The sequence below is a fragment of the Hydra vulgaris genome, chromosome 08 (genome assembly GCF_038396675.1).
Source record: "Hydra vulgaris chromosome 08, alternate assembly HydraT2T_AEP".
Taxonomy (NCBI): Eukaryota; Metazoa; Cnidaria; class Hydrozoa; order Anthoathecata; family Hydridae; genus Hydra; species Hydra vulgaris.
In genome coordinates, this window is record NC_088927.1 from 34,020,001 (window position 1) to 34,033,184 (window position 13,184).

General features: G+C 24.1%; 1 protein-coding gene across 2 annotated transcripts in view; it reads right to left on the reverse strand.

Moving 5' to 3' along the window:
* Window positions 1-11,034, reverse strand: part of LOC100214041 (atrial natriuretic peptide receptor 1) — a 19,330-nt gene extending 8,296 nt beyond the window's left edge. Inside the window, exons 1-8 of one of the 2 annotated variants that reach the window (XM_065803497.1) lie at window positions 10,368-11,034; window positions 8,452-8,770; window positions 7,479-7,741; window positions 6,647-6,766; window positions 6,385-6,532; window positions 6,055-6,201; window positions 3,722-3,901; window positions 3,356-3,434 (exon numbers count right to left, since the gene is read on the reverse strand). In XM_065803497.1, the coding sequence (XP_065659569.1) occupies window positions 3,356-3,434; window positions 3,722-3,901; window positions 6,055-6,201; window positions 6,385-6,532; window positions 6,647-6,766; window positions 7,479-7,741; window positions 8,452-8,770; window positions 10,368-10,823 (1,712 nt within the window). In that variant the 5' untranslated portion in view covers window positions 10,824-11,034. Of the gene's footprint in view, window positions 1-3,355; window positions 3,435-3,721; window positions 3,902-6,054; window positions 6,202-6,384; window positions 6,533-6,646; window positions 6,767-7,478; window positions 7,742-8,451; window positions 8,771-10,331 lie in introns of both variants that reach the window. The other variant, XM_065803498.1, reaches the window with a different exon arrangement.
* Window positions 11,035-13,184: the final 2,150 nt, after the last annotated feature.

A 13,184-nucleotide genomic window follows, 5' to 3' on the forward strand; every position in this document is an offset into this window, starting at 1 on the left:
TTCTTGCAAATGTCAATACACTAGTTTTTGTTCGCATTCTTTAAATTCTAAATCTTCTGTGCCCATTACCATTATCTTTTTTCTCTTTCGTCATGTAGAAATATTACATCTTGTTGAATTTTTGCAAGTCACTCACAATTTACGTGAGCCACATCCAGTAGCTTAACCTGTTTACAATTTAACTGTTTTTTCCAATTTAACTGTTTTTTCCAATTTAACTGTTTTTCAATTTTGCAAGACTTGTTTTTTCTAATTTTAACATAAGAGTTAATTTCCCATTTTTAACATAATAGTTACATGATATTTTTAGTTTAGCAGTAGCATTCCTTTTTTGTGTTGTGGGGACATTAGCAATAAATTTGTGAAACCTCATTAATAGTATTAGAACAGGTCTGTGAAAGTTCAAATTTGTTTGTCTTTAAGCCATAAAAGATGCAATGTAGGACATCAATTGTGGGCAAACAGCTTGAACAACTTAGTTTATCTAGAACTGGTAATTGATGACCAGTTAGCCACACATTAATGTCAAATCTTGTTTTAACAACTTTCTTTTTTGACATTTTGACTTTTATTTTTTTTCACTGAAAATGTAAATTAATAAACATATAGTTGTATAAAATTTAAACTCTGTTGCTACTTATCAAATTTATTGAAACTTAAATGAATTGACTTTGTTTCCCCAATAAGTACCTAGATCCAATTTGAATAAACACAGCTATAAAAAAATATAAAATCAACACTATGCAGTATGCTAATGAGTTATTTTATCAAATTTAATAGATTAGTTGACAAAAGCAGAAAAGTAGAGTTATTTTTTCAACAATTAACATCAATTGAACAACTAGCCAATTCATTTTTGTACAATCAAAGATGTTAGCTTTTAATTTAAAAACTTACTCTTGGGTGCTTAATACAAGGGGAGTTGGGAATAAAATGATGGGTGGGAATTTTAGTCCAGATCTAATAAACAGGGAAAAAAAAGATGGGTAGGAGTTTTTTACAGAACACGAATAAGCAGTTTAATTCTAGTCTGGCTTGTGGTTAAATGCACATTTTTTAACGGCTTTTTTAATATAATTCAAAAGAATTTAATATGCTTACATAAGTGGTATAATATGGACTTTTTAAAGGTTGACAATTTTTACACTGAAAGTTTTTATTCTTATCAGTAACTAATATAAACTTTTTCTAATTTCTTTTTTTAATTTTTGAGATGTTTTAAAGCAAAATTAAAAAAAAAAAAAAGGGGGAGGGATTTTTAATCAGCACTGACCCCAGTCAGTGGAAAATAAATATATTTTTTATCAATCATCACTTTCTTTAACAATTCATTTTAATAGTTTAATATAATTAATAATTTTATTTTAGCTATTTTTTGGTAATTTACAGAATAGTTTTATATATTTTAATGATATAAAATGTGTTTAAAAATATTCATTTATATATAATAATATATGTGTATAACTTATATGTTTTACAAGATAAATATATATATATATGTGTGTGTGTGACTGGATGATTATTAGCTTATATAGATTTAGTTATATAGATAGTATTATATAGATAGTTATATAGATTTTATTATATAGATAGTTAGCTTATATAGATTTATATTTATAGATTTTATATAGATTAGAAATTTAGATATTTTTATTAAACAATAAATATTTGTGATTAGTTGGTTTGACATGACAACACTTCAGTATACTTTTGATTAATTAAAAAGTTCCTTCAGTTTTGGATAATTACAATATAATTGCAAATTGCTTATATAAGGATAGTAAGCACCTTTTGGAAACATTTGAGTTTTTTTTAAATATTTCCAAACATTTGATTTCAGAATAAAGTAAAAATAGGAGTTACACTAAATATATTTAACATATAATAAATAAATAAACATAAAACTAAATATATTTAACAATTTATTTAATGATGATTTAAGGTTATTAAATATTTTTTTTTAAACCTCTTTGTAATCCAATTACATTAAACATTTATTCTGTTATTTTCTTATTTTGATTCTGTTAAATAATTTTTTTTTTAATTGTAAGCAATTCATTCATATGTTTAATTGGTTTATTTATTTAACAGTAAGTATTAAAAAATCTTCAACTCTTAGTGTGAAACTCCTTGCAGTTTCTGAGATATTGTATACTCTGCCCAATCTCTTTTTGATAGTTTTTTTCAGTACAATCAATTTTTAAAATAACTAATTTATTTCAAAAATTATTTATAACTTTATTGTAAACAAAGTTTATAATGTTAAGTAACTAAAGAGTTGTCTATTTACTAATTTTCAAGTAATACTTATTTTGAAGTCACTCTGTTTTTTCATAACTAAAAATAAAATCTGGATGTTAAAGAAAAGATCTTCAATTCATTTAAAATATAAAATCTAAATGATAAAAAAAGATGTGCAATTGATTTAAAAAATAAATAAACTTGTTAAAAACACTTATATATGAAAACTATGGATATCAACAAAGTTTCAAGTTTTAATGATGTAGAAAAAGACTTGATAATGATGATAGTTATTCTGGGATTGAAACTAAATGAAAATAAATGGAAAAAAAAAGAAAAAGTATTATTAATAATAGGCAACAAATTTTTATGAAAGATTTTTTTTTTTTTTTGGTTTTACTTGTGCATCCATCCCTCCATGTTACCCTTCAAAGGTAATATGAATGTATGGATGATTCAGGCAAACATATTACCTTTCATGGTCATATTATTAGCTTTCAAAAGATGATGTATTTTGGGTTACTCCAACAAACTTATTGTTAGACTATTAATATTCCAACAACTGCCAGAGTTTGTTACATCTAGAACCATAACAGAGTTTGTTACATATAAAAAACCATAACAGAGTTTGTTACATAAAGAGCCATAAAAAATTTCCGAATCATTTCTTTTAGGCATCTTAGGATATACTTCTTTTTGTATGGGGAATATGAAAACATAACATAATACGCTTAATAAATAAATGGTGCTAAAAAAAAAAAAAAAAAGGGTCTGGGATAGAATATTGATGTTTCTGAAACCGTAATGAGTTAAATGTTAAAATTTAGAGAAAAATGTTGTTTAATGAATGCGAGTATCAAAAATTATTAAAATCTGAGCTAGTGTGACCATCATATTGTCAAATGTTGACTCTAGAAAATAAGAAAAAAATATGAAGTCTTTTTATTTTTAATTTAAAAACATCACTGCACTGCAGTTCATATAATATGTTTAAAAGTGTACCAAATTTTGACAATCAATACATAATTAACTGACCAAAATTAAAAAGAATTTAATAATTGTCAATAAATACTTTATATAAATAAAATTTATTGATATTTTAAAATCTAAATACCTGAAAATAAAAATTGGCACAACCAAAAATATCACACTCAACACTGTTAATGCAATGGTAACTCCAAGTAAGGTACTATCTAAGATAAAGCAAATCAAAAAATATGATGATGACAATCCCTTTCATAACAATCATTTTCATTGTGACATCATGATCATAATGATGACCATCATCATCATCATCATTATCATCATCATCATCATCATCATCATCATCATCATCGTCATCATCATCATCATCATCATCATCATCATCATCATCATCATCATCATCATCATCATCATCATCATCGTCATTATCATCATCATTATCATCATTATCATCAATCATCGGAATTATCATTATCAGCAAAACAAAAATATCTACTTTTTGAATCTTTAACTTGACATTTTTCATTGTGGAAACCACATTTTGGTTCATCGTGTGGTATATGGCCAATAATCCACTTGGGTTCTGGATTTGATGGACTCCTTTCCAGAGTAAACGAGGAACAGTTGCGATTACTACAGTTAGGATATATTGAGTAAATTTTTTTTGGATGCCATTCTAAATATTTTATTAATATAAAAATTATGAATGGAAAAACAAAAGAAATAATCAAAGTACAAAGATAAAAAAAAAAAAATTTTAACATAAAAAATATTTCTTTTACAAGGAACTTTTCTATTCCAAAGAACAAATTTACAAACAACTTGTCATAGGTTATTATTTAGGACCTGTTCTTACTAATCTTTTTTTGAATAAACCAGTCTGATGACTGGGGAACTAGGGACTCCATTGGTCACCTGTATGAAAACATTGTGTTACAGAAACAAATAAACTATGATAATTAATTAGCTTTTTATAAACATGTTTATAAAAAGCTAATTAATTATCATAGTTTAACCAGCTTTTTATAAACATGTTTATATATATAAAAATTAAAATAAACAAAGAAATAAAAATAGCAATATGTAAATAAACAGAAGAAACAAATGGAAAAATGAATGGACAAAAACACATAAACTAACAATTCCTGTGAGTTTCTTAAAAGCATTTTGTGACCCCATTAATAAATGATAGAAATCAATACAATTTTTAAAGAAACTAGAAACACTGATTATTGGAGAGATTAAACTAAGGATTCTTAGCTCATCAAAGTAGATTTTTCTATCAATTTTTAAAGCAAAATGGTTGAACCATTTTAAGTCATTATACTTGAGTGAATAATTGAGTGTTACTCAAATATAAATATACATACAAATTAATATTTTACAACAAATACAAAATTTGTTGTAAATTATATCAAATATAAATGACTAGCAATGAAATTTGTAGTGGCTTTTATCAAATATAAATGACTGCCAATGAAATTTGTAGTAATTTATATCAAATATAAATGACTATCAATGAAATGTGTAGTAACTTATTTCAAATATAAATGGCTACCATTGAAATTTGTAGTAATTTATATCAAATATAAATGGCTATCAATGAAATTTGTAGCAATTTATTTCAAATATAAATAATATTAAATATAAATAACTGTCAATTAAATTTGTAGTGATTTATATCAAATATAAATGAATACCAATGTAATTTATATCAAATATAAATAACTACCAACAGAATTTATAATAATTTATTTCAAATACAAATGACTTCAAATGAAATTTGTAGTATTTTAAATCAAATATAAATGACTAGCAATAAAACTTGTAGTATATATATCAAATATAAATGATTATCACTCAAATTTGTAGTAATTTATTTGAAATTTAAATGACTATCAATAAAAATTGTTGTAAATAATATTTAATATAACTGCCAATAAAATTTGTAGATATTTATACTAATACAAATGAAACAACTAATAATAAAACTATTGTATTTATTTATAGTAAATTTATTTTGCAACAAATTTTTTAATTTTAATACTAAACTTATTTTGAAAACAAATTTTTTAATTTATTAAATACATCAAAACATTGTATTTAATGTTTTTAATTTTTGATAATTTTTAATTATTATACCCTTTCTAATTTTAGAGAGATTTTGCCTCAAAAAAATGAAACTAGTAAAAACTATTTTCAGTAAAAATCTATAAAATCTTTTTTACACAATTGTCTTTCTAATTTCAAATAGTATATAAATTTAACTTGCTAAACAAAAATAAACTAACAGTCAAATAAAACAATGATAAATAGTCAGGGATTGAAACAGGTGCTGGACATTGATGCCCCTTGGATTGTTGATCCAAAGGGCAACAATGTCTACAGGATATTGGTGCTTCTTGGAGCCAACTATTGATCACTTTTTTCAACTTTTTTCAGAAAAAATGAACAATAGTTGGTTGCTCTAAATAGTGAAAGAAAAACATTTCATTACACTTATACAAACTTTTGTGCCTTTTGTATCTATGTTGTGGTCCCTAGGTAATTTGTCATGGTCCTTATGGGACATTTTGTGGTCCCTAGGGGAGCTAGGGTCTTCAATCACTGAAACACTTGTTGTAGTCCCTGGGGAGCTAAGGACTAGGGTCTTCAATCACTGAAACACTGAATTAGACAAACAAATAAATAAAAAATAAATAGATAAATAAAAAGAAACAAAAAATGAATGAAAAAAAAAAGGATATATGAATGGATGAACAATAAAATTGAATAAAAAGGATGGAAACTAATGGATGAATGGATGAATGAATAGATGAATCTACTTACTCAACATAACATCCCCTTCCCTTTTTTTGTTATCGTCTTGAAGAATCATTAGTTCAGTTTCAATGTCATCATATTGAAATTGCAAAACATTAAAGTATACTTGTGTATCGGCATTTGAGTTGACAACAAATCTAGAGCCAGTTACACCTACAAAATAAATTCTATTACTAGAGTCAGTTACATCTACAAAATAAATTCTATTACTAAAGTCAGTTACACCTACAAAATAAATTCTATTACTAGAGTCAGTTACACCTACAAAATAAATTGACTTTGCAACTTGCAATTAAAATAAAAACAATATTCAAAATTATAAATACTGAAACTTACTTTGAAACGTTTTTCCTTTTAAATGATTGATAATAGCAATTCCATTTCGAGTGTCTTCGTTATTTTTAATTGCTTCAGTAAGACCATAGGCATAAAGTTTTACTGCATCATATAATCTTTGAGCTTCTTCAGGAGGTCTAGTAGGTATCTAAAAAAAAAAAAATCTTTAAAAGGTTAAAGTGCTTAATGCTATTATGTTTATTTTTTTATAAAAAAAATTCTAAATTTTTTTTTTTAATTTTTTTTAATAAAAAATTCTTACAGCTGATTTATTTATTGAATCTAACCCATCAATAAAGAATGGAGGTTTCTTCATTGCAACAATAACTCGATCTTGAAACTTTTTAAACTCATCGTTTCCTGTTTGATTTACAAAAGGAATCTAAAAAATAATTTTAATTTGGTATAATACTTTGATTCTGTAGGGGAAAGTGGGGCAATATGGAAAACGGGGCAAGATGGTTTTTTATATAACTCAACAAAAAAATTTTAAAATGGGTGGAAATCTGCAACAATTATATTTTAATGTGGAAATATCATCATTTTTTTTTAAAGTGAGATTTTTCTTAAGTGAAATGATAACTTAAGTAAAAGGTTGGAGATGACTTACTTAAGTAAAAGGTTGGAGATGACTTACTTAAGTAAAAGGTTGGAGATGACTTACTTAAGTAAAAGGTTGGAGATGACTTACTTAAGTAAAATACCTATGCTTATTATATCTATGCTTATTTACTTAAATAAAATACCTAATGCTTATTTTTAATTTAAAAAGGTAATTAAACATAATTTATGTGCCTCACTACCATTTCTATGCAGTTATTACTAACATTCCTAAAAATGATTCTAGTAATCTAATCTATCTAAACACAATCTCACACACACACACACACACACACACACACACACACACACACACACACACTCACACACAAATATATATATATATATATATATATATATATATATATATATATATATATATATATATATATATATATATATATATATATATATATATATATATATTTAAAATCACACACCATACCCAACCAGGCAACCGACACCAATATCTTATAAAGTCTAAATTGTCACACCTCAGGCTGTAGGATAAGTACTGATTGATAAGCTATCATCATATTTCTTAGTATAATTGGATCATACAAATTATTTCCAACAGCTCCTTTCCAAGGCAAAAACCAAGCGTGTACAGCGGTAAAAGAATGTGTTTGAAATAATTTTTCCATGCCAACAAAGGGATGTACTGCTATGAAAATGTACTCTCCATTGGTCAAGTTTTCAGTAAAAGCAGATAATAAAAATGAACGAAGATATCCTTTGTCAATCATTAGAATAACAACTGAAAATAAAATAATAGCCATTGTTACTTTTTAAACAAATAAAAAAATGCTTTTCTCAAAAAATAAAACAAACTTTAAAAAATTTATTTAAACATGACTTTGTTTATAGTCCAATACTATAACTCCAAAAGGTCTATAACTCCAAACTAGGCAAGCCCTAATAAGCACTTGTATATCTATTTTTAATAATTATTAAACAAGTTATGCACAAAAACATAGATGAATTTCCAAGTACTGCTGGCAATTTGTGAAGTCAATAAAATTATAAAGTCTGTAAAACTATGAAGTTTGTAAAATTAAAAAAGTCTGTAAAATGTGTAATTATAAAAATAAAACAAATAATGTAATTATAAATATATAAACTAATGATTACATTTGAAGGAATATTCTTTTGAAGGAATACACAAGAATCCCTTCTTGTGCATTCATAGTTTCAAAATAGACCTTTAACAAGTATTTATAAATCTTTTTTGCAACTCTTTAATGATGATATTTTTTGCAAAAACACATATGAACTGTACAAACTTTAAAAGGAATCAGTATAATATGTGTGTCATTATAAAAGTTTGATTCAAAGTCAAAATAATTGAAGCTTAATAATTGAAATATTAATTAAAATAAAAACCCTTTTTTGATTTTTTAATTTTGAGTTTCTACAATCAAATTATGTATAAATTTCTAATGTTCTATTTTATTGTAAATATCTTACTTCTTGCTTTGTGAGGCAGTGCTTTAAGAAATGGTTCAATTATGTGTTCAATACTTTCTTTTTCTTTTTCATAAGCTTCTTCTTTTGTATAACTAGTCTCAAGCTCAATTGAGAATTTCCCATTTGATTTACTTATTTGCTGCAATTCTTTAAACATTGGTTCCCATAATGTATTTTTTTCATAAATTACAGCAATCTTGTTCCAGTTAAACTTTTTTAACAATGCTTCAACCATTAAAACAGAATCCAGATTAAGAGATGAAGTACGCGCAAATGTAGGGTAATCATTTTTATCTGACAAACTTGGCTCAGCGCAACTCTAAATTACAAGAAATAGTAATTAAAGTATGCAAACATATATATGTTTTGATGTATATAGATATATAGTATATAGATACAATATATATATATATATATATATATATATATATATATATATATATATATATATATACATACAATATATATATATATATATATATATATATATATATATATATACAAACAATATATATATATATATATATATACAGACAATATATATATATATATATATATATATACATATATATATATATATATATATATATATATATGAGTGAATACAAGATTTATCATTTGAGAGTTGCAAATAGGATGTGTAATTAACAAAACTGATCAATACAACTTATTTTAATGAAATATTTACAAGGAACATCAACATTTTAATACCTTTAGTAATAAAACTTAAGTTTTAATTGTACATGTTAACAATATGTACACATTAACAATATGTACATGTTAACAATATGTAAAATTTTGATAAAGAGTGTAAACAAATGAATCCATTGAATTTAGCAAAAAAAAATAATAAAAATAACAAAAGTTATATTAATAAACTAAAAGTAAAAGTAACAAAAGTAATAATACCCATTTTTTTAATACATTTTTCTTTTAATTATTATTATCATAGTTAATTATAATTATTTTATTTGTTATTACTATAATTAATTATAATTATTTTTATTATACTATAATTAATTGTTATTATTTTAATTATTATTACTATAATTAGTTAATATTTTTATTATTATTACTATTATTATATTTGTTAACAATGATATTTCAAACCATAACCTAATATAGCATAAGTTAAAATATAAAAATTGGTTCATTAAAAAAATAATAATAATAAGGTTTGAAATACTTGAGGAGTTATTATTATTTAAACTTAAAACTATTTTGATAAAATTATTAATATGTAAATATAACAAGAAATTTGAAAACAATAAATAATATAATAAAAGAAGAAAAATACTTAATAATATAAATCTTTATAGACTGTTATTTTATAATGATAAAAAAAATCATTTTCCTCTAACCAACAACTTTAAACACAATACATTGATTTAATTTAAAAAAGAAAAGAAAAAGAAAAAATGAAAATGTAAAAAATAGATATTTAAATAATATAAAAAATGGATACATAAAATATCTATTATATTTCCCAAAAGGTGTTAAAATCTAAAAGCAATTTATTATAACATTTTTAAAAATAGATTTTTATTTTATTTTAAAAAAATAATGAATTCAAAAAACAATAGGGAAGCTATTCACAAAAACATAATACAAATATAAAGACATAATTTGCATTATATTTTTTTTTATTTCTATAGGAGTTTTTTATATAATAAAAAGACAAAATTAGAAAAAAAAAGTTTTAGATTAATTATAAATTAAATCTGCACATAATCACCTCCTCTTCCTGTTAAATCTACTGCTTAATCTTAATTCAAATTAATTCTGAAAGCAATATATTTATGAAGAATAATTAAAACTATGTTTAATTTTAAAAATATATTTAATCCAAATTTAATGTATGTGTATATAAATAGGTATACTTGCAATTATAGGTCTAGCTAAAAAAAGCACTTAACCATTGATATCAGTGGTAAATTCATAGCAGCTGCATTCTTTGCAACAGTTAGACAACTACAGGCATAACCAATAAATCCATGAACACCAATAGAAATCTGCTTGAATTGTGCCTTTATAGCATCAGGTTCATAACAATGAGTATCTGTTTCATTAAAGTCCCAAACATATCGAAGTTTATGGTTAGGTAAACTATCATTACTATTATTTATGTCTTCTACAGCAACTGCTGCTGCAGCAGCATAGTATTTTGCAGTATTGTATCCACTTCCTGAATGCCTATTTTTACATGTTTGACAGAGTTGAAACGGCAAATTTAATGCAAAAACAATGTCACTTTTATTCCATTTATTTGCAGGAATGTTATAAATATCTAAATATCCTTCTTCATAAGTTGCAGATTTGTTTTGTATAGCTTGATTCAGGAATACTAACAGTAAAAACAGCCTCAAAAACATTATTCACATTTGTAAAACGCAGCCTTTGAAAGATTTATTTTTAACTAAATACAAAACTAAAATCTGATATAGTAAAGATTTTTTTAAACTATGTAAAAAAATTACATAAAATCCTTAATCAAATTTAAAAATTCCAGTTGACGTTTTCTTTTACGCGGAAAAGTTTTTTTCAAAAATAAGAAGTTTCCATAAAAGAAAAATATTAAGTTTTAAAGATAAAAATAAAAATAAAGTTATGCACAGCAAATTCGTTATTGATGCATGAATTATTAAACCAAATAACATTACAATTAGGATCTTTAAAAACAAGCTCTTGAAAATATAACTTAAACAATAAGTTAAAATTTAATGTGGTTTTAATTATTAAAAACATCTGAATTTGTCAAACAAATCGTTTTATCCAAGAATTAAAAATACTTTGTTTCAAATGTTAATTTAAATAAGTTGAGGATACAAAGAGCTTAAAGAGCACAAATTTAAGTAAGGGAATCACCCAGAGGTAAACACGTTTGCGTACTCCGCACTTTAAGATTAGCGAGAACGCGTTTTGCAAAATCAAAATGTTTGTGTTGCATTCAATATTTAATCCAATTTGACGTTGTTGTTGTTGTTTTTTAATCAATTTAAATATATTTTTTACTTTCTGGATTTACAATATACATATTAAATAAGGACTGTTTGATATGCCATTTAAAAAAAAAAAGATTTTAAACAAAATACTTGATAAATACTAAAAGACAAATGCATTATTAATTAAGTAATTGCAAAAATATATATATAAATTGAATGTGTATATAATAAGTATATAAATTATAAAGGTATTTCTATAGCAACGAAGACTTTGACACCTTACTTTTGCATTAAACTGAATTAAATTTTTACATTGATAAAGAATTTTTTTTTCTGCGGTATTTTTTTTTTTTTTTTTGCAAAAGTTTTGTAAAAATTTCTTTGCGAATTTTTTTTTTGCGAAAATTTTGTTTTGTACTCTTAGTTAACGGCGGCGTGTAAAATAAGAAAACTTTTTTAACGCAATAATAGCGCGATTTCGTCTTAGTGGAGAATTGTGCATTTTAAACATAAATATATATTTCAAAATAAAAAACTCACTTTAGTAAGCTATAAAAATTGAGCGTAGTTTTTATTTTTTTTATCGGTCGGGGGTTTCATTATTACTAAACAAACTTGTATCATATACAGAATAAAAACATTAGCCGCTGTTTTTATATTACTTTTCTGTCTCAATTTGGACCGAGAAATCAAAAGAATTTTTCTTCTTTAATTTAAAGCGGAAGAAATTTAGCGACAAAGCACATTAAGAATAAAAACATAAAAGATTTTTATCGTTATATTAATAAGAATCAGCTTTAAAGAATTGCACCAATATATTTTTGTACATTGTCACTCCCAAAGCAACTATAGTGAAAGACTTCTGACAAATTATTTTTTTTTTTTATTATTATTATTGCAAACAAGTAAGTTAAAACAATGTTTTATCTAATTTGTTATTGTCGTTAATTAATCGCGTTTTTAATACATCCACAGTCACGGACGTAAATCTGTTTTTGGATGATACAGGATTTCAAGTTTTATTATTGCATCGTGATAAATGTATGCAATTAACCAATTTAACCAAGAATCTTTATCGCACTCGGCGAAATTGTTTTTAATTATTTTTACATATATTACTAAAAAGCGTTTTTTTAACGTGTCGGTATAATTTATAAATAACGAGTAATTTACATATTTCGACATATCATTGTAAATAATTTATTATGTTGAACTAAACATTGATCAATTTCTTTATTAAAATGATAATGGTGAATTGTAAGAAGCATTATTTAAATCCCAAGTTAAAGGATTATGCCGAGAAGAGAAAAATACTAACCTTATGCTAGATCTGACACGCAAACAAAGCTACATAAATATGGAACATTTATATATAGAACTCACCCCTATTAGCCCTAAATGTGTAGAACCATTAAATAACGCTCCCAAATCTCAATTGTCTTTTCCCTCTCCCCCTTCCTCCCTGAAAAAATAAATTTACAAGTTAAAGGTTAAACAAATAATTTTAAATATTTCGTGACAATAAACTTGTAAATGTTTTTTTTTTTTTGCGCTAGAAACTTTTTAAATTATATTATGTTTTAAAAATGTAATATGAGAAAAGATGCATAACTTTTTTATTATCCAAAAAAATTTGTTTTTATTTTTTTACATATTTATGAGTTTATGTTATTAGACAAATATTTTGAGATCTATTGACTAACATCCTCAATTCATTCAAACCGGAGTTGCTAGACGTTCTTTAAAGTATGAGCATTATAACATTGAATGCATTAAATATTTTTCATTGAA